The sequence below is a fragment of the Molossus molossus genome, unplaced genomic scaffold, assembly GCF_014108415.1.
Source record: "Molossus molossus isolate mMolMol1 unplaced genomic scaffold, mMolMol1.p scaffold_m16_p_1, whole genome shotgun sequence".
Taxonomy (NCBI): domain Eukaryota; kingdom Metazoa; phylum Chordata; class Mammalia; order Chiroptera; family Molossidae; genus Molossus; species Molossus molossus.
The window spans coordinates 248,110,237-248,131,634 of NW_023425344.1; the positions used below are offsets into that span (position 1 = coordinate 248,110,237).

The 21,398-nt window shown below is 48.2% G+C and overlaps 1 protein-coding gene across 2 annotated transcripts in view; it reads left to right on the forward strand.

Moving 5' to 3' along the window:
* Window positions 1-12,905, forward strand: part of EML1 (EMAP like 1) — a 173,094-nt gene extending 160,189 nt beyond the window's left edge. For both annotated transcript variants that reach the window (XM_036279861.1, XM_036279852.1), the window contains exons 17-22: window positions 1,862-1,950; window positions 5,661-5,758; window positions 5,881-5,968; window positions 7,495-7,590; window positions 11,309-11,439; window positions 11,940-12,905. In XM_036279861.1, coding sequence (XP_036135754.1) covers window positions 1,862-1,950; window positions 5,661-5,758; window positions 5,881-5,968; window positions 7,495-7,590; window positions 11,309-11,439; window positions 11,940-12,065 — 628 coding nt within the window. In that variant the 3' untranslated portion in view covers window positions 12,066-12,905. The remainder of the gene's footprint in view (window positions 1-1,861; window positions 1,951-5,660; window positions 5,759-5,880; window positions 5,969-7,494; window positions 7,591-11,308; window positions 11,440-11,939) is intronic.
* The last annotated feature ends 8,493 nt before the right edge of the window (window positions 12,906-21,398 follow it).

A 21,398-nucleotide genomic window follows, 5' to 3' on the forward strand; every position in this document is an offset into this window, starting at 1 on the left:
ATGTCTTTTCTTGCTGCCCTTTCAAAATTGTAGAACCTGCAAAGGCCCTGAGCCTCCTGTTCAGCTCAGCTAACACTTACTGACCAAGTGCCCCCAATGTGCCAGGCAGCAGACCTGGGCTTGAGTTCCAGCTTCTCCACTCGGCAGCCGTGTGTCTTTGAGCCAGTTACATAACCTCGCTGAGTTTGTCTCTTTTCATAAATTGTGATCATGTGAGCTGCCTCGGCACACTGCACTGGTGATCGAAGGGGGGATGGACGGAGAGCATCTGCTGGGCTCCTCTGGCAGATTTCTGTGGTCATCATCATTGTTTCATACGTCCCCACTGTTTTTATATTGTTTGTCATTGTGCATACACCTGTTATGGTTTCCTTCAAATATTTGTGGTGGTTTCTTCCTGTCCTCCTCTCTAAAAGGCATACCACGTAGACTCTGTTGTTATGACCGGAGAGTGAGTATAAAGAAGGAGTAGCCATTGTAAGTCACAGGTAGCAGTATCGTAAGAGCTGGACACCTTGTATGTAACAGAATTCTCCATGAGTGTGTTTGCACAGCCACACACCTGCCTTCCTTTTAATGCTCTCGGAGACAGCTGAAGCTTCCAACTCAGCAGTGCTTTTGGAGGGCTGACAGCCAGGTCTTGCCATCAGCTGCATGCCGGGTGTGTGTGGTGGGACGGGATGTGGTGGCAACGCCAGGATGCTCAGAATCATGGACAGTGCCCTGTGGCTACAGGAGGAACATGCGGCCTAACCCCTCCCCTCCATTTATGCCTCCCACATCGCTGGTCCCAGTGCCAGGCTCCGTGAGCTCTTGACGGGACAGTTCAACAGGCATGGCCGAGGCAGCCCCAATCTCCTTCTTCTGTTCTGACCTCCGTTAAGGTGAAATAGCACAGGAAAGGTCCCTGGATGTTGCAGATGAAGGAATCAAAGCTGAGACGCTAAATCCAAATTTCAGGGGCCAGCCAGGCCTGCTAAGTGGGGATGGGTAGAGCCCCGAGTGGAAGGCTGAGACAGCGATGCCGGCTCAGGGGACCTGCTGACGGAACGTGTCCTCTGGGTGTGAAACGGCAGGAGCAGGCGGCCCACGGTCCTCTCCATTCCCGAGAGCACGAGCCCCAGCTGCCCCCACCAGAGGACACACAGGCAGGAGTGCAGTCATCCCTTCATGTGGCACTTGCCAAGTGCCATGTCCTTATTAGGGGTGCAGAGCACTTGTATCTGCTGTGACTTGGCTGATTTGACACTCGGCCTGCAAGGTGGTTCTGGGCCCTCACCTGTCTCACGGCTGAGGAAACTGAGCCCAGAGCAGCTGACAGCAGACACCGCCTCTGCTCGCTCTCCGTTCTCTCCATCGTTTCGTTCACCCTGCGGGTTGCACGCCAGGGTTCGTGCAGGTCAGACACTCAGCACCTTTGGCCACATCACCAACTCTGAGCTTGTCTCAGCCCCACCTCCCGGACCTATCCTGCTTCACCCAGGCCAGGAGCCATGCAGGTGGTCCCTGGGCCGCTTCCTGTGGCCACAGGCTGGCATTAGGTATTGGTCCTGCCTCCCTGTCCAGGGCTGTCTCTGCTCTTTCATGTAAATGACAAAACTCAAACACTGAGGGCCCACCATCGCCTCGGTATGGGGATCATTTTGAGTGGCAGCCAAAGTGCTGCTCCCTTTTGAGAAGTGCACATATGTAGGACAGCTTCTTTAGGCGAAAGCTGGGAGCAAGCATTCTTGTTAAGTAAATTCAGAGTATTTACTCCACCCTTAGGCTGATAGTTTTTAATAGTCTTACTGCTACTGGAATGGTCTTCCTTCATGTCCCACTAAGCAGCTCTCTGTACTTTTTCCAATGTTGACAACAGGTGGTTTGTGTTTGACACAGAAACAAAAGACTTGGTCACCGTGCACACGGACGGAAACGAGCAGCTGTCTGTCATGCGGTACTCGCCAGGTGAGCGCAGACCGTTCGCCGTGGAATTCCCACGGAGCTTGGAAATTCTGTGCGGATGCCTTTAAAGAAAGTTTCACACACCCCTCAGAGTGAAGCGGACCCTGGGCCTGCCCACCCACCACTGGCATTTAGGGTTCGCTCTCCTTCTCGGGTCACTATGCTCGTGTGCCTTTTAACTCTATCCTGGGGAGTTTCCAACAGACAGAACTGGACAGGAGCATCGGGAACCCGTGTGTCCGTCACCAGCCGCAGAAACTCCCGACTGTTAGTCTTGTTCACCTGTCAGCCTGCTCCTGCCCTCCGTGCTCTCCTGCAGCAGTGCTCAGACAGCTTGTCCTTTCTGTCGTTAACACCGCTGTGTGTGTCCCAGCTTCACTGAAGTATGTGATTCACGCACAGTAATTTACCCGTGATAAGCATACAGCTCCGTGATTCTTAGTAAGTTGATACTTGTGCAGCCGTCACCACAGTCCACTGTTAGAACCTTCGCTGCACCCCGAAGAGTTCCCCCTTTGCCCCTTAGAATGACTGCACCTCCACCGCCCTAGGCACCCTTGGTCTGCTGTGCTGGTCTGTAAATTGTTGGCTCTGGATATTTCCCATCAGTGGGCTCATGCAACACGTAGCCTGTTACAGATGGCTTCTTTGTCTTAGAATACTCTTTTTGAGATTAATTTGTGTTGTGCATGTATCAGTAGCTTATTCCTTTTTTTAATTGAATTTTTTGGGGTGACATTGGTTAATAAAATTATATAGGTTTCAGGTGTACAATTCTATGATCTATCAACTGTATATTGTCAAGTCTCCTTCACCATTTATCCCCCTTATATATTTCTTTTAAATCACTGGGTAGTATTCCATTTTATGGATGAACCACCTTTTCTTTTTCCATTCATCAGTTAGCAGGCACTTGGACTGTGTCTGTGCTTTGGCTGTTACGAGTAAACGCTGTTGGGAACAGTCTTCTGTACTTTTGGTGGACATTTGTTTTCATTTATCTTGGGTGAGTCCCGAGGAGTGGAATTGGTGGGTCGTATGGTAAATTTATGTTTAACATCTGATGAAAATGCCCAGCTGCTTCCCAAAGTGGCTGCACCCTTCTCCATCCCCGCCAGCAGTGTGCCAGGGGTCTCATTTCTCCACGCCCTCGCCAGCACCTGCCACAGTCTGTCTTTTCTGTTACGGCCTTTCTGATAGAGGGTAGTGGTAGCTCGTGTGGCTTCAGGTTACATTTCTGTAAAGACTGTCAGATGTGTTGAGCCTCTTCATGTGTCTGCCAGCCAGTTCTGTGCTTTCTTCCATGAAATGTCTATCCCAGTATTTTGCCCATTTTAAATTGTATTGTTTGTCCGACTGCTGAGTTATAAGAACTCTTTCTATGTTCTGTATATGAGTTCTTTACATATATTTTCTCCAAGTATATGGCTTGTCTTTTCATTTTTTAAATAGGGTCTTTTGAAGCAGAAGCTTTAATTTTTATGAAGTCCAGTTTATCCATTTTTTTTTCCTTTTATGGATCTTGCTTATGGTGTCATTGTTAAGGTCATGAATATTTTCTCCTATGCTTTTTTAGAAAGGTTATTGTTTTAGCCATTACATGTAGGTCTGTGATCCATTTCGAGTTAATGCTTGTGTATGGTGAGAGATAAGAGTCTCAGTTAGTTTATTCTGCATGTAGATATCTAGCTGTACCAGCACCGTTTGTTGAAAATACAATTATTTCCCTATTGGGTTATCTTGACACTTTTGTCAAAAATCTATTAACAATAAATATAAAGGTTTATTTCAAGATTCTCTGTTATGTCGCATTTGTCTCTATATTCACCCATATACCAACGCCACATAGTTTTGATTACTATGATTTTAGAGTAAGTTTTGAAATAGAATAGTATAATTACTCCAATTTTGTTGTTGTTTTTCAAAATTGTTTTAGTTATTTAGGTCTTTATCATTTTTAAAAAATATTTTTTCTTTGTTGGTTTTAGAAAGAGAGAAATGTAGAAGGAGAGAGAGATAGAAACATCAATGAGTGAGAACATTAATTGGCCGCCTCCTGCATGCCTCCCACTGGGATCGAGCCCACAACCTGGGCATGTGCCCTGACTAGGAATCGAACCAGCGACCTCTTGGTGCATGGGTTGATGTTCAACCAGTGAGCCACACCAGCCCAGCAGGTCCTTATCATCTTTATATATGTTTTAGAATCAGCTTGTCAAGTTCTAATTTTGAAAAGCCTACCAAGATTTTAATATGTTGAACTTATAGATCAATATGGGGAGAATTGCTGTCGTCTTGTAATTCCTGAACATAAATTGTGTGTGTGTGTGTGTGTGTGTGTGAAATTCTTGGGATTTTCTTTATACAGGAGCATGTTATCTGCAAATAAAGACAGCTTTACTCTTCTTGAACATGGATGGATGTCTTTACTTTTTCCTCATTGCATTTACTAGAACCTCCAATGTGATGATGAACAGAAGTGGCAATGTGGCCCTTGCCTTGCTCCCAGTCTTAAGGGGGAAAACTGTCATTCATCATTAGAATGATGTTAGATGCTCTTAGTAATGATGAGGAAGTCCCCTTCTACTCCTAATGTGTTTAGTGTTTGTCACGAATGGGTATTAGAATTTGTCAAATGCCTTTTCTATGTCTATCAAGGTGGTCATGGGGTTTTTGTCCTTTATTTTATTAATATTGTGTATTCCACTAATGTTCAGATGTTAAGCCATCGTTGTATTCCTGGAATAACTCTCATGTGGGCATGGTGTGTGATCCTTTTTATATATTGTTGAATTCTATTTGTTAATATTCTGTTAAGGATTTTACATCCATGTTCATGAGGGATATTGGTCTGTGGTTTTCTTGTGATGGTTTTGCCTGGATTAGCTATGAGACTGCTGTTGGCCTCTAGAGGAAATTGAAAAATGTCCCTTCTTTGTTCATTTTCTGAAAGAGTTTATAGAGGATTTGTGTTATTTTTTTATTACCTACTTGATAGAATGCATGTGAATTCTGTGAACCATCGGGTCTTTTCTTAGTGGGAAGGTTTTTAATTCCTAATTTAATTTCTTCGCTTGTCGTAGGTCTATTCAAATGTTTTGGTTTCTTCTTGAGTCAGTTTTGGTCATTTTTCCATTACATCTAAGTTATCTAATTTATTGGCCTAAAATTGTTCTTAACGTTTGTTTTTAATCTTTAATTTTTCTGAGGTTGGTAGTGAAGTCTCCTCTTTCATTATTGACTCTGATAACTATGTCTTCTCTTTTTCTTGGTCAATCTAGTTAAAGATTTGTCAGTTTTGTTGATCTTTTCAAAGAACCGGGCAGAGGGGTGCAGTTGCCCAGAGGTGAGGCAGGAAGGGCCTCGCAGGCAGGGACGGGTGCAGTGTTCAGAGAACCTGGAGCTCAGTGAGGAATGATGGGACCACGTCCTGGAGGGTCTTGTGAGCCCTGCTCAGGAACTGAGTCACCATCCTTCACGGTCGGGTTGGCCTAGGAAGGGTTTTCTATGGAGAGGGATCCGGTCAGGTGCATTTTTCAAAAGATAGCTTTGGAAGTGGTATAGGAGTCAATCAAGAGCAAATTTTCTTTTTGATATAATTCATTAATCTGGCTATTTTCTCCTAAATCTGGGATGGCAACTAGCATCATCCCTTGTAATTGATGAAGTGTTTCTTGTTAACAATTGAAATGTAATCTGTGATCTTTTTGCAGATGGGAATTTCTTAGCAATAGGCTCCCATGACAACTGCATCTATATATACGGAGTCAGCGACAACGGGAGGAAGTACACGCGCGTGGGCAAATGCTCGGTGAGTGCAGGCATTTCTCAGGCGTGGGTCTGCCGTCAGCACCTACGTCAGCACCTACGTCAGCGTCGTGCTGGTCGGCAGTCTGCAAGGCGAGGGCCTCACACGCTGTGTTTCTCTCCCAGGGTCATTCCAGCTTCATCACTCACCTGGACTGGTCTGTGAACTCCCAGTTCCTCGTGTCGAATTCCGGAGACTATGAAATCCTCTACTGTGAGTAGCACTAGGAGTGCGTTGACACTGAGACCCGAGGGGCCTCCTGCAGAGACCCATTTCCCATAGACGTTGGCTGGACAACCTCTCGAGTCCTTCCCAACACTGAGACACTTGGAGATCGGGCCGACCATGGGCCCCTGTTGAGGGGATGAGGGCCAGAGGAGGAGAAGGCTCTGCAGAGAGAGGCTGGAGGGGGCAGATGTGGCAGAGGAGAGTGGGGTCAGAGCTGTCACAGTGAGAGGGACCCTGTGGGGACATCATCTCAATCATCAGGCCATGTTGTCTCTCCCACCTGGGTGACAGCAGCCTCCTGGGGCCCCCTCCTCCTTCTCTCCCAGCCCCTGTGGCCAGTGTCTGTGCCCCGGCGGACCTGGGAATGGCGAGGACAGTAATGGCTGGCACGTACTGAACACGTGGCACATGCCGTGCTCTGCTTCCACGAACACTTGCCAAGCACCTGCCACGTGTCCAGTTCTGGCTATGCTCAGGGGGTCTCAGGGCACGAGAGGGCCTGGCCTGCACCTGCTGGAAGGTACTGAAAAGTGTGCTGTTCTTCCCTCCTCCTCCCATGAGCCACAGCGCTTTCAGGCTTATTCCTTGTAGACAGTGAAATCGGGGCCCAGATAGGGGCCATAGGCATCCAGAGCCATTCAGGGGTGAGGGGGTGCCCACATATTGAACAGCCTGGGACAGGCAGGGCAGTTGGCAGTGGAGGAAAAGGGGGAATGCCGGTGCCAGGACCACACCCCACTCCAGCGGGGCAGGTGGCCCGTGGTCACCCTCCCTGCCCTCCAAGGTCCTGCCTGACTCTGGGCAGAAATGGGAAGGTTTTCAGACACAGGCCCGGGTCTCGTCTCTTCTCAGACACGGTCTCCTACTCATTGGTAAGAGCGTATGTGGGGAATTAACCATCACCTGGAAGGCTGTAGCTACTTGGTCTGATTTCCATAAGCTTGGAGTTAAAGGGCTGAAGGTGTGTTTGTGTGTGTGCGCGCGCACGCGTGTACGCAGGGAAGGGGAGGGCTGGGAGCCTGAGTTGTGTGCAAGGCTCCAGGGAACACTTTGAGCAGGTAGAGGCCTGGGGAGGGGTAAGAGATAAACCACAGAACTTACATGCATGTTCGCATAACCGATGGACATGGACAACAAAACTGGGGACGGGGTGGGGGGGATGGGGAAGAAGGTGTCAATGGGGAAAAAAGGAGAAACATCTGTAACAAAAGTAAATTAATTTAAAAAATTATTCTGTTCTAATTTGTTGAAAAAGAAAAAAAGAGAAACCAGACTGTGGGAAACAGACTCGGGAGGGAGATGGGTGGACAGCGAAGAAGAGAGGTAGGCCCTCCCAGGCCCCAGGGCCGGCTCAGTGCTGGCCCTGGTCACTGAGGTTCCCGCGGGGCCGGGAAGTGGACCACACCCCTCCCCTGAGTGCCCTGTCACAGGGGAGGCTCTGGGCCCAGCCTTGCCCCTGGAGGAGGGGGCTTTTGCTCAGATGTCACCCGACCCCTATTTGCTTTTTCCAGGGGTTCCCTCTGCTTGTAAGCAAGTTGTCAGTGTGGAAGCTACGAGAGACATCGAATGGGCTACATACACCTGCACTTTGGGATTCCATGTCTTCGGTAAGTGCCTGCGGCTTCCATGCGGTTCCCACATAAGATGTTTCTACTTAGAATATTTCCCTAACAGTCAGGACGTCCGCAGTCGCCAGTTTTGTCAAAGCGCTGTGCTGCTGTGTGAACACCCCGGACACACTCGCCGCAGCGCCCAGGAAGGGCCAGGCAAGAAGAGCCAGGACACAGGTGTTCACTCTGTCCTAGTGTATGCATGGGTCCTGGGAGAAGGCTCTAGAACCTCCTCATGTGTGGCTGTGCTAGAGTCCTAGACAGATGGACCCGAAGCATTCAGGCAAGTCACTCCTCATTTATTAGGGTTAGTACGATATTGATTGGTCCTCAAACTAAAATTCTCACTTTTTTCAAAGTTCAGATTAGGGATATAATCAGAGATGATCTAAAATAAACTGCTACAGTCCTGGCCGGTTTGGCTTAGTGGTTGGAGCATCAGCTCGCGGACCAGAGAGTCCCAGGTTCGGTTCCCGCTAAGGGCACGTACCTGGGTTGCAGTTGGTCCCTGGCTCTGGTTGGGGTTGTGTGGGTGGCAGCCACTTGATGTGTCTCTCTCACATCGATGTTTCCCTTTCTCTTCCCCTCTCCCGCTCTTTCTGAAGATAGGTGCAAAAATGTCCTCAGGTGAGGATAAAAAAAATAATAAAAAAATAAATAAATATAAAATAAAATAAACTGCTACAGTGTAGTGGGGGGAAAAGCAGTATTTATCATCTTTCTACAAGACCATAGGTCAATAACTTGGTCAGAATTTCACAAATCTCCTTACGGCTGGCATTTACCATTTTCCGGCATTAAATGCCAGGGCCCCCGGGTTTACTGCAGAACGTGCAGCTGGGAAAGCAGTGCACATACAGCCCTCTCCGATCCAAAGCTGCTGGGACCAAAAGGGCTCCTGGAGCTATCGTCAGGAGGCAGCGCCCCCAGCCCATGCTGGAGGACTAGTCAGCTTCCCATCAGACACTTTGGGCAGAGGAAAGGCACTGTGCCCAGAGCAGGCTTTCTGGTGCACTTTGTGCTGTACCCTCAAGAAGGGGCCCGAGCCCTGGCCGGTTTGGCTCAGCGGTTAGAGCGTCGGCCTGCGGTCCTGAGAGACCCGGGTTCGGTTCCCGCTAAGGGCACGTACCTCCGTTGTAGTTTGTCCCCGGCCCTGGTTGGTCGTGCAGCCACTCAATGTTTCCCTTTCATGTCGATGTTTCTCTCTCTCTCTCTCTCTTCCTCTCTCTCCCTCCCACTCTGTCGGAACAAAAAATGGAAAAATGTCCTCAGGTGAGAATAAAAAAATAATAATAATAAAAAAAAGAAGGGGCCCAATTCTCTCAAAAATGCAGCAGCATCTGGCTTCAGCGAGCCCCATACCTCTCGCTAAGTGGCCCCAGGCCTGGCAGTAGGAGCAGCCACCAGCCTTGGTTCACAGCTTGGCTTTGCCTGGGCACCTCCAAGCCCAGCACAAGAAGCAGCCATCTGCAGATCACTTTGTAGCTTATGCCTGGTGGCCCTGGGTAGAACATAGGCAGTGGCTGACCTTGCCCCAGAGTCGGCACACCCACATTGAAGCACCACCACCCAAACACCTCCACAAGCAACACACCCAAGGAGTGCACTCAGTGGGTACCAGGGCCCTGCTGAAGTAAGTCTTGCTCTGTGTGATGGGCCCCCGCACAGCTGATCCTCCAAGGTAGTCAGAGGTCGGTGGATAGTGGGCACAGCCAGTCCTTGCAGCTGATCAGCCTGAGTAAATCTCTCCCACTGAAGTGCCAACGGCAATCAAGACTCAATTACAACAGAGGGGTGTAGAGTCCACACAAGGGGTGTACTTTGAGAGGCCAGCCAGGGTGACCAGGGAGGCTGTGCCATTGGACCCTGCAGGACACCTACTACAATAGGCCACTCCAACAAGCCTAGAAGACATAGTAACTCTACCTAATGCATAGAGACAAACACAGGCAAGCAGCCAAAATGAGGAGATAAACATGTTCCAAATGAAAGAACAGAACAAAACTCCAGGAAAAGAACTAAACAAAACAGAGATAAGCAATCTAATGGATGCAAAGTTCAAGACACTGGTTATAAGGATGCTCAAGGAACTTAGTGAGAACTTCAAGGTACTTATTGAGGACATCAATAGCATAAAAAGGACCGGTCAGAAATAAGGGATACACTAACTGAAATAAAGAATAATTTACAGGGAATCAATAGTAGAGTGGGTGAAGCCAAGAAGCAAACCATCAATTTGAAATATAAGGAAGCAAAAAACACCCAATCAAAGCAACAAAAAGAGCCCTGGCCAGCTTGGCTCAGTGGTTAGAGCATCAGCCTGCGGTCCAGAGAGACCGGGGTTCAGTTCCCGCCAAGGGCACATACCTCCGTTGCAGTTTGTCCCCGGCCCTGGTTGGGTCACGCAGGAGGCAGCCACTCAATGATGTGTCCCTTTCACGTTGATGTTTCTCCCTCTCTTCCTCTCTCTCCCTCTCTCTCCCTCCCACTCTATCTGAAAAAATATATATATATAGAAAACTTGCCCTCGATTAAAAAAAAGAAAAAGAAAAAAGAATCCAAAAAAATTGAGGATAGTGTTAAGGAGCCTCTGGGACAACTTCAAGCGTGCCAACATTTGCATCATGGGGGTGCCAGAAGGAGAAGAGAGCTAGTAAGAAACTGAAAACCTATTTGAAAAAAATGACAGAAAACTTCCCTAACTTGGTGAAGGAAACAGATATACAAGTCCAGGAAGGACAGAGTCCCAAATAAGATGAACCCAAAGTGGCTCACACCAAGACACATCATCATCAAAATGTAAAAGGTTTAAGACAAAGAGAGAATCTTAAAAGCAGCAAGAGAAAAGCAGTTAGTTACCTACAAGGGAGTTCCCATGAGACTGGCAGCTGATTTCTCAAAAGAAACTTTGCAGGCCAGGAGGAAGTGGCAAGAAATATTCAGTGATGAAAAGCAAGGACCTACAACCAAGATTACTCTATCCCATAAAGCTGTCATTTAGAATTGATGGACATATAAAGACTTTCCCAGACAAGAAAAAGCTAAAGGAGTTCATCACCACCAAACCAGTATTATATGAAATGTTGAAGGGTCTTCTTGAAGGAGAAGAACAAAAGTATAAACAATAAAATGGCAATAAATACATATCTATCAACAATTAAATCTACAAACAAAATGAACAGAACAGAAACATTCATAGATACAGAGAACTTTTTGTTGGTTGCCAAATGGGAAGGGGTTGGGGGAGATGGGTGCAAAAGGGATGAAGAAGTACAAATTGGTTGTTAGACTGATGAACCTCAAAGGGAAGGGCAGGAAGAGGTAAACCAAAGAACTTCTATGCATAACCAATGGACACAGACAACAGTGTGGGGAAGGCAGGAGGGGGTCAATGGGGAGGAAAAGGGGGGACATCTGTAATACATTCAACAATAAAGATAAGAAAGAGAAAAAAGGAGAAGGAGCCCGAAAGAGCTGGGACCCAGCGAGCCTGTCCTTGCTCCTGTCCTGCAGCAGGGCAGGGCTAAGCCCTGAAGGGGTTCCTGGGAACGGCCGGAGTGAGCAGGGCCCAGAGCGAGACAAAGCACTCTCTTGACCCTGGTTTCTAAGCCCGGGACTTGGATGATTTTATTTGGGTGAATTTAATGCAGTCCCCACGCAGCGCGGCCCAGTGTTTCTGGTATTTCCAGTGCTCTGTCTGTGGTCTTTGTTTTAGGAGTGTGGCCAGAAGGCTCGGACGGAACTGACATCAATGCTGTCTGTCGGGCCCACGAGAAAAAACTCCTGTCGACGGGTGATGATTTCGGCAAAGTACATCTCTTCTCTTACCCTTGCTCGCAGTTCAGGGTAAGGACTTGTCTTCACAAATCTCACGTTTATGGCCTGGCCTGGCTGTTTGAGAATTAAATAGAATGCCACCAGTCACAGGTACAGAGCTGACCCTGGCATCCACTGCCCTGGAGCACTTCAGGGGCTCCCCCTGTTCTCCAGGAAACCCGACCCTAAAAAGCCCTTAGATTTGGCTTCTCTGCCTCTGTGGCTTCCTCTCCCCTCCACCATGGCCCCTCTGCTCCAGCCCCACTGCGCTGAGCCAGCACCAATGCCCAGCACGCCCCTCCTGGTCCTTCCGTTTCCTGACCCTGCTTTGGCAGGACACACCTCACCCCCTGACCAGACCCGGTCCCGATGTCTGGGTCCCTCCTGTGTCATGCGCAGAGCGCTGCATGAAGGAAAGCAGCGAGCAGGGAAGAGTGAAGGAACGCGGGACAAATGCAGGATCCTAGCACTTTCCGGCTCCAAATGGTTCGCTTTGCGTTCAGCTCCCTCCCTCTGTGTCTTCTTCCCAGGCTCCCAGCCACGTGTACAGTGGGCACAGCAGCCACGTCACGAACGTCGATTTTCTCTGTGACGACAGCCACCTCATCTCCACAGGCGGCAAAGACACGAGCATCATGCAGTGGCGGGTCATTTAGTGCCAGCAGGGACCGCAGGCGCAGAGCGGGCCCCCGGGCACAGCCTCGGTTGCTCGGTCACTGTGATTTCTGTGTTGTTTGAACCGTTCTCACAAACCTCAGGAAAACCACTCCCTGTACCGGTTACCTTAGTGTAGTGGGTCAGTGAGCGCCACGGCGGATCAGCAGTTCAGGTCTCTCTGTTGTACAATATAGAAGACACGTTTCATGTAAAGAATGCCAAGGTTTACGTTGCAGTGACACGGACAGGTTAACTGGCACATCCTTCGTAACTTTTCTATGAACTCTTCGGAAATGGTCACAGAATGCCTTTCAGATACTGTACATAGGCTTCTCTCTGCCACCCTCGAGCTCGCTAAGCCGAATATCTATAACAACGAGGTACGGAATCAGCATCGCTGTTGGCAAATTGGTCCTAAAGGGATAAACCGATTGATAGATTGGAGAGCTGAGTCAGGAAACGCAGCGATGATTCTATGGGGTTCCCTCATCTACGGCTTCACTCGGTGCTCCCTCGGGGAGGCTGGTGGGAAGGGGCGTGATTAACATCAGCCCGGGGTACAGGCATTTCAGAGTTTCAGTTAAACTGCCTGCCTAACCCAATAGAGCCAGCCGCTTAACACCCTTGTGAATGGCGCCCCCTCCTGGTCCCCCTCCACCTGCCCCACGAGTGGAGACATTTGGCCACCTTCCTCTGTGTATTAATGGGCATGATATGGTATTGTACTTGTATAGGATTTTAGCAGTTCATAATAAATACGTAAGGCTAGGCTGTACTATTTTATGCTTATGGACACTGTATATTTGTATTTTAAGACCAAGTAGACCAAGTCGGAAAGATACCACCGAGTAGACCAAGTCGGAAAGATACCACCGACCTGCAGCGGGGAGAAGCCTGGAGGCTCCGGCAGGTGCTCAAGGCAGCGGCTCTCTGTCTGCTGCGCTGGGCGGCTCGTTTTGCTGTGAAATGAGATTGGGTTCTGATGAGTAAAACGTAGGCGGCACCCATTTGTCAAGAAGGCCTTACCCATTTCCATCGTGTGGCAGACTGAGATGTATTGTTTACATTGGGGAATGTATTTCAGATTTCAAAATAGAAGAGCAATGAACAGACTTAAAAACAAATATGACGCTGTTTACTTGTTCTAGGCAAGTAGGGGAACTGAACTGTCTGAACACGCTGTGGTTCGGACGCCAGTGCGCGCGACCCGCGGAGCGTTTCCATGACAGCTGCAGCCGGCTGCGGAGGGCAGGGCACCATGAACAACATGTGTGAAAGGTGAAGCAGTTTGTATGTATTCTATCAAATATATTCTGTAATGAAATAAAACCTGAAAAGTGGATTTCTTATTGACCTATAATCATGAAAGTATATAAATTAAAATATTTAAAATTAGATATGATTCACACTATATTCTGTTTCATATACAGGTGTTTTTTTTTTTTCCCTCACCTGGAGACCATAATTTGCATATGGTATATAAACATTCATCAGATTCATGAAATAATCATTTTAAAATTAATCACTGAGGGAATAACCAGATCGAGGAAGGAAAAGGGACCCATTACTAACTTATATGTCTGTATACATCTCCTATTTTTTAAGTTCAATAATAGGAAAAGGGTATCCTGTAAACCATTGTTGTTATCGTCCTACTTGCCTACGTTTAAATGAAATTCTTTCAACAGCCCAGAATTAGCCTTGTGGGTGTTCATTATTCACTCCCTCCCAAGGGCCACCGTGGGAGAAGCCAGGCAGCATCCCTGGGCTCCAGCCTCCGGGGCCCCTGCGGTTGCCCGTCCTCACCTTCAGTCATTGTGGGTTCGTGGCATCTGGCGATGTGAAAGCATGAGCAGAAACACGAGATGCTGCAGGAGAGGCTCCCCCTCGTCCTGGCGTGTTCGCTGCTCCACGACTGCTTCCCAGGCTGAGGCAACCCCTGAGCTCGGGCATCAGCCGGGAGTAGAGGCTAGAAAGGACCTGCACGCTCAGGACAGCCATGGGAGTGCAGGAGGGCAGCCTCGCAGCTACCCAGTCTCACCTTTCCCCAGGTCCCCGGGTGCTCTGCTGACCCCACAGAGGGATGTTTATCTGAGTGCCTTGTAGAATGGTAGAGCTGCAGGGAACTTGGGGTCATCTTGGGGGAGTGTTACCCAAAGTGTTTCTGCAGAACACAATTCCACAGGGTGTTAATAGACCTTATGTGTGACAGTTAAACAGGTTTGAGCAGGGCCTTTTTTTTGAGGATGGACCTTCTCAGAATTTGTGAGAATAGGGTTCCCCAGGCCTTCTGACCACGCCCACACAGACTTTCCTTCCTGGGACATCTCTGCAAGGCAGAGTCTCCAGAAACACACCTTGGGGGAGCCTCATTGAGTTCCCTCTTTCTACAGTCCCTAGAGAACAGGGATCTGTCCGAGGTCGCTGTGACCTTGGCAGGGACAGTCCCTGGTCACCTTCGCTTGTTTCTTTTTATAAAACAAAGTTACTGGACTTTTTAATGAAGAAGCTAATAAACACTCACTGTGGCAAGTTCGGAAGACAGCCTGCCCGGTCCCTAACCCAGGACTCGCAGCACTTCTCGGAGCATTTCCTGCCTGCACTTTTCCCATGAGCGTATTTTGGGGTGTGTTTCTATAGTTGACATACTGCATATACAATGCTTTATAACACCTTTTCCATATAACTTTATTAGCATTTTTCTATATCATTATAACCTCATTATAAATGACTCCTGTCGGCGGCCCAATGGGTAGATTAATATCACTCCTTGTCCAGGCCTCTGCAAGAACCCTAAAAGCCACGCCTACTAGGGGCATCTGTCCTCAGTGCGCCCTCCCAGGGCTCCTCCCACCAGCATTTAAACAAGCTCTGTTCTTTCCCATTAAAAACCTCCTGGTCCTGGTCCTGGTCCTGGTCCTGGTCAGTTGCTTACTCCTCTGTGCTCTGCAGGTCTCTCCTGGGCCCTGCTCTTCCCGCCCCGTCCCCACCCCAGATGTCTCATCAGCACCCAGGTCCTGTCCTCCCCCCACTCCACCCTGCAAGGCTCAAATCCCTGTCTCTGACTCGGCTTCCATAGCTTCACACCTGGATGTCCACCTGCTGTCGCCTGGTGCCTCAATGTCATGCCCCAAACCAACTGTGCACACCTCTTCGCCCTCACCTGTACTGCGTCCCCCGAGTGCCCAGACCAGCACTGTGGGCATCCCTCTCACCCTCTGCCTCACTGCCCCTATCGACAGCTGCCGACAGCAATAACTCCGATAGCGGCACTGACCCCGCACCTGCACCTCTGGGAGTGCCCGCAACGTGGCGACTCCTTCATTCTCGGCAGCCCTGTGATCCTTAACCTCGAAGGGCCACACAGCAAGGGCGTTGGATGGGAGCCCATGGAGTCAGCTTCCAGAGTTCTCACTAACCACTGCACCATTCTGCCTCTCCAGGAGCTGTGTGTCCACATGGGCTCCCCACCTGGGCTGCCTCTGCCCTGGTCACCACTGTCACTGCTGGCCTCGCTGGCCGGGAGTGAGCTTTCTAAATGCGGTATGCTGCTCTCCTGCTTAACACCCCGTAGAGGCTCCTAGGGGGCGCTCCTTCCTGTTGTGGCAGAGCCTGTTCCTCCAACACCGTTTCTCGGCTTCCGTGTGAGCTGTCTGTCTGTCCTGGCACTGCACACAGCCCACTCTCTGCCACCACCCAGACCTGACGCGCTCTCCATCCTAACATTCTTCCGTTTTCCCTTGCCGACCACTGTAGCCTTCCTAACGCAGCTTACAAGTTGCTTCCTCCAGGAAGCCTTCCCTAAGGACCTAGTCGGGATTCTGGTCCTTTTGTGTCCCCGCTCATTGTACTAATCACATTGAATGTAAGTGCTGTGTAGCCCTCCTGTCCGCAAGCTCCCTGAGGCGCCGCGCCTGGTGCGGACAGGCGGTCAGCAAGTGTCAGGTGGGCACGGATGAGTGAGGTGGGGCCTTCTGTGACATTCCTAAGCCTTCACCCTCCACCCCGAGTATTTTTTCCTGCTTCACTGTTTCGCTTCTGCCCACAGCTCTGCCGAGGACGGCTTTGTCTACTGGGTTTTTCAAAGTTCGGTTTACTTCTTCGGGGCAAATGCCCAGAGGTGGAATGGCTGAACAACAGGGTAAGAATAGCTTTCTGTCCCTAGATACGTTTTGCAAAAATAAATTCCAAAATATGGTAGCAATTTGAGAGCCTTTTTTCTTTTTTAGCAAATGAATCCTTTTTCCCTTTCCAAGTGTCTTCCTGGCGGAAGCACAAAGCTATTTTTACCTAAGGGCTGTAAACCTCATCGTTCTCAGAGGAGAGAGTCGGGCGTGCGTGGGGACTGTACCTGCCTCGCCGCCCATCGGCCCCTGCGCACTAGCCTAGTTCTAGGTCATTTGGGAAAAGTGAGTTTAAATTATGTTCCAAATTAAGCAGTGGTTTTGTAAAAGGAGGAAAACACACACACACACACACACACACACACACACACATTATTAACTTCAAAATTCTAACAGACCAGAAAGCTATCAAGGCAAAGCCAAGGGACTGTGGCAGGTGAATGTCATGAAAAGATCAGAGCTGAAAGCAACTTGGGAGCTGGGGGGATCAGCTAGCCCTCAAACTTTGTTTTAGCAGCAAACGCTTTCTTCAGATAAAATCGCCTAGGAAAATCCACGCAGTAGTAAGGTTGAGAATGCAGCTGCTGTGGCTGAGACAGGCGGGGTGGAGGTGACCAGAAACACTCTCATCCCATGTTCTTTTCTCCCCCCACCCACTCCTCTCCTCTCAACACCCCACCCCTCCCCCGCCACCTCCATCTGCCCCGGGGACACCAAAGTCTACCATCTAGAATCCAACTTGAGGAAACCCAAGCCCAGCAAGGGCCAGGATCTGCCGATGGCCACACAGTGAGTGTTGGCGGAGCAGGTCACCCGCTGGGCTCCCAGCCTTGTCTCCTGATGACTCTCTACCTGCTATCTTGCCAGGAGCCTGCTTGGTCGTTCAGTCACAGTGCATAACATTTCTCCACGTTGTCCCAGAGCTGGCTGGTTTCCCCGAGGCTTACCATCCAGATGCCCCCAGCTGTCAGTCTGGTCTTAGGCAGCAACTCTCAACCGGTGTGCAGCGGCGGGCACCCTGGTGTGCCACAAGAATTGTTAAAACCCCGCACTGCCTAACTAGTCTGGGGCACGGAACTCTTTTCTCCAAGGCTGTCCAGTAAAAGAGTGACAACAGCCAACACAACAATGACTGTCCAGTGTGAGTGAATCAAAATTATACCTATTTTTTTGGTCAGACCGGCAAAAAATATATGTTTTGGAGTGCCACCGAATTTGAGTAATTAGTTTATGTGCTCCATGAGATGACAAGGCTTGAAAATCGCTGGTTTCAGGGTTCAGTCCAAATTAGGTTCTATTACCAACATTTCTACTTATTTGTTGTTGTTTTTTTAAGAAAAGCATGCATTTCATGTGGATCCTCAAATGTATTGAGAGAAAACTGCTGTGATAACCTTGTAATTATTGTAGGTTCTAATGCAAAGGGGAATTCAGGTAATTACATTTATTGCCAAGCTAGTGGGCATAAAGTGGTGCCTTACTGTATTTTTTATTTACATTTCCCTGGTAGCTAATAATATCGAGCATCTTTTTATGTGCCTGTGGGCCATTTGTATATCTTTTTGGAAGAAATATCTGTTCAGATCCTCTGCCCACTTTTTAATGACTTATTTGTATTTGTATTATCGAGTTGTAAGAGTTCATTATAATTTGCAAATATTTCTCCCATTCTGTGGGTTTTTTACTTTAATGGTATTATTTGCAGCAAAAGTGTTTTATATTGATTAAGTCCAATTTATCTTTTTTTTTTTTCTTTTGTTGGGCTTTTGGAGTCATACCTAGGAAGCTTTTGCCTACCCCAAGGTTATGAAGATTTCCACAGACAGGGTGGGCAAAAGTGGGTTTACAGGTATGAGTATGCAAAACGCAGTTTATTCTTGTACTTTTATTAACGATTGTATTTTCCAGACGAACAACTGTAAACCTACTTTTGCCCCACCCTGTATATTTTCTTCTCAGAGTTTTATAGTTTTAGTTGTCACATTTGGAACTATGATCCATTTCGGGGTGATTTTTGTATATGATGTAAAGAAGGGTCCAGCTTCACTTTTTTGCATGTGGTTATCTGGTTGTACTGGCATCATTTATTGAAAACTATCCTTTCTTCCACTGAATTATCTTGGCACCCTTGTTAAACCTCGATTAACCATAAATGTAGGGCTTATTTCTGGACTCTCAATCCTATCTGTCAATCTTTATATCTATCCTTATGCCACTACCACAGTGTCTTGATTACTGTCACTTTTCAATAAATTTGGAGATCAGGAAATATGACTCCTCCAATTTTGTTATTCTTTTTCGAGATTGTTTTGGCCGGGCTAGGTCTGTGCATTTCCAAATGAATTTTAGGATCAGCTTGCTAATTTTTGCAAAAAAAAAAAGGCAACTAGGATTTTGACAGAGATTGTGTTGACTCTGTAGATCAACCTGGGGACTGTTGTTATTTTAACAATATTAAACATTCCCATTCACGAAAGGATGTCTTTTCATGTATTTAGGTTTTTCATTTCTTTCAAGGACGTTTTCTAGTTTTCGGTGTATAAGTCTTACCATTCTTTTGTTCAATTTCTTCCTAAGTCCTTTATTATTTTTGAAGTTACTGTAAATAAAATTGTTTTCATTTGATTTTCAGATGTTCAAAGTAAGTGTATAAAAATGCAATTGATTTTTGTATATTGTTTGTGCATCCTGCAACCTTACTGAACTTGTTTATTTAAGTAGTTTTCTAGTGACTTTCTTAGGATTTTCTATACACAAGGTCATGGCCTCTGCAAATAAAAGATAGTGTTACTTCTTGCTTTCCATTAGGAATGTCTTTTTGCCCAATGGCCCTGCCGAGACCCTCTAGGACAATATTGAGAAACAGCGGTGAGAACAGATAACCTTGTCTTGTTCCTGATCTTAGGGGACAACATTCAGGCTTCTGATGAGTTCTTTTAACTTAAAAACTCGATTTTGTCCTCAATTATGGCTTCCCCTCCTTAATTTCTTCCATAACTACTACTATTAGAAGTTAGGTCTCTTCAGTCTCATTTTGTCAGTGCTAATTTCCATTTCTTCCTGTGTTGCTCTGCTTTGTGAGGGGATTTTTTTATTTGATCCTCTAGGTCCTGGATCAAAACTATGGCCGGCAGGCCCAACCCAGCCTGCTGCGCATTTTTATTGGAGCACAGTCACACCCGTTCATCGACAGGCCCGTGGCAGCCCTCAACTAGGAGGCCCAACGGAGCAGTTACGAGAGACCAAATGGCCTGCAGAAAGCCTCCTGGCCCTTTGCAGAAAGTGTGCCAACCGAGTTCTAGTCGTGTGTTCTCTGTTTTCCACTGCCCCTAATTAAATTTTACATTAAAAAAATAACGTGTATTACTCCTCAAATTATTCTTTTCTGGTTGCTCTCATGCAGGATCTCGATCCCCTTATAACCCTCTATCGCCATGCCAACTTCTGCTTGGTAGAGCACGGGAGGGGGAGCACAGCCTTCAGATTTCCCAAGTCCCCTAAATGTCTGCTCACACATTCAATGGCCCGGGCCTCCCAGCCCCATGTGGAGTGAGTTCCCTTGGTCCCCATAAAGGCCTGGCTATCAGGGTCTCGCGGGCAGGTGTGAGACAACCAATAGGGAGAAGTAACCAGAAGTTTTTCCCAGGGCTGATGGTGAACACCCTCCGCCCCGTGCTGAGACCTGATGACTGAGGCTGGGCATACTGGAGGGAGAAGGGGCTTTCCTAGTTGTGGTGTGGGCTCCTGGGGGCGAGCACAGACTTCTGTGGAGCCAGCCACTCACTCTGGGATTTCCCGCAAGGCTGGCCTTCGGGAAGCACTTGGCTTCGTTTCCTTAATTAATTAAGTGGAAACACTCAGGTAGTCTGAAACAGCAGAACTTGGCTGCAGACTCCTCCAGAAAGGCAGGCCTGCTCCAGCCTGGGCACTGAGTTCTCCTCCTCCTGCAAACAATGGCACTAAGAAGTCCTCTACTGGGGAGTACCTAAGGCCCCCTCCACACCTGGGCAAACCTCCCCTTGATTGGTCCAGGGTTTGAGTTACCCCAGCTGCAAGCTGGGGTGTCCCCAGTATGACCCCGTAGGCCCCTTTCGCAAGAGCACCCCACCCTGAGTCTTTAAAGCGTGTGAAACATAATCTTAAGGAGAGTTGTTTTTGAACTAAGGAGCCCATGAAGTGGAGTCAAATGGGAAGCTCCAGCCGGGACCCATCCGCAAGCGTGAGGAAGGCAAAACGGGCTGGAAGCAGTTTATACTTCCTGCCAGTTGGAACCAGAATACAGGCAGGAACTCCCACCTCCAGAATGGAATGCGGGTGCACACAGGCTGGTCCCCAACCCCCAGGCACTGCTTCCATGAGGATGATGCCTCAACGGGGTGTCTTTGGTTCTGGGCTGTAACCAGCAAGGGGACAAAGCAGAATACAACATGCTTGCTGCTCTCATGAAGTTCACAGCCTAGTGGCGGAGCCAGCAACTGAGACGATCCCTGTAGGGTATGATGAGCTGAGCCCAAAGCCCCAAAGCAGTGTGGAGAATGATGCATGCAGCCCTGTAGGAGGGGTGCTCAGAGTTCCAGGGGGGAGATCACATGGGTGGGAGTTGGCCAGATAAACTGAGGCGGTGGCCTGCTTGGGTGTGAGAGGAGGCAGAAATGTGTAGGTGCTCAATATTTTCGAATCCAAGAACTGGTAACCTCCAGAAATAAATCATTTGGGGACCACATATCCTCTGATATGTTTTCTTTTTTTTCTTTATTGATATTTAGAGAGAGGGGAAGGGAGAGGGAGAGAGAGATAGAAACATTGATGGGAGAGATCATCGATTGGCCGCCTCCTGCACGCCCCCCACTGGGGATTTGGCCCACAACCTGGGTATGTGCCCTGAGCAGGAATCGAACCGGTGACCTCTTGGTGCATGGGTCGATGATGATCAACCAACCATTGAGCCACACAGGCTGGGCTGTTAATTTTCTTTTTATCAGAAGAATTGAAAACATGAATTCATGTACTTTTAAGGAAGAATGATTTTATTCAGTAATGAGAAACATGCTAAAAGGACTGGTTTCCACAGATACATAGTGAAGGAGAAGGGGATGGAGACATGAGCGAGGGAGCTGGAAAGGGGCGGAAAGGCTGCTTTTCGGGAGTTTACTTTGTGCTGATGCTCAGCAGCGCCTGCAAGACAGAGTTAGTAGTCTCATCTGTCGA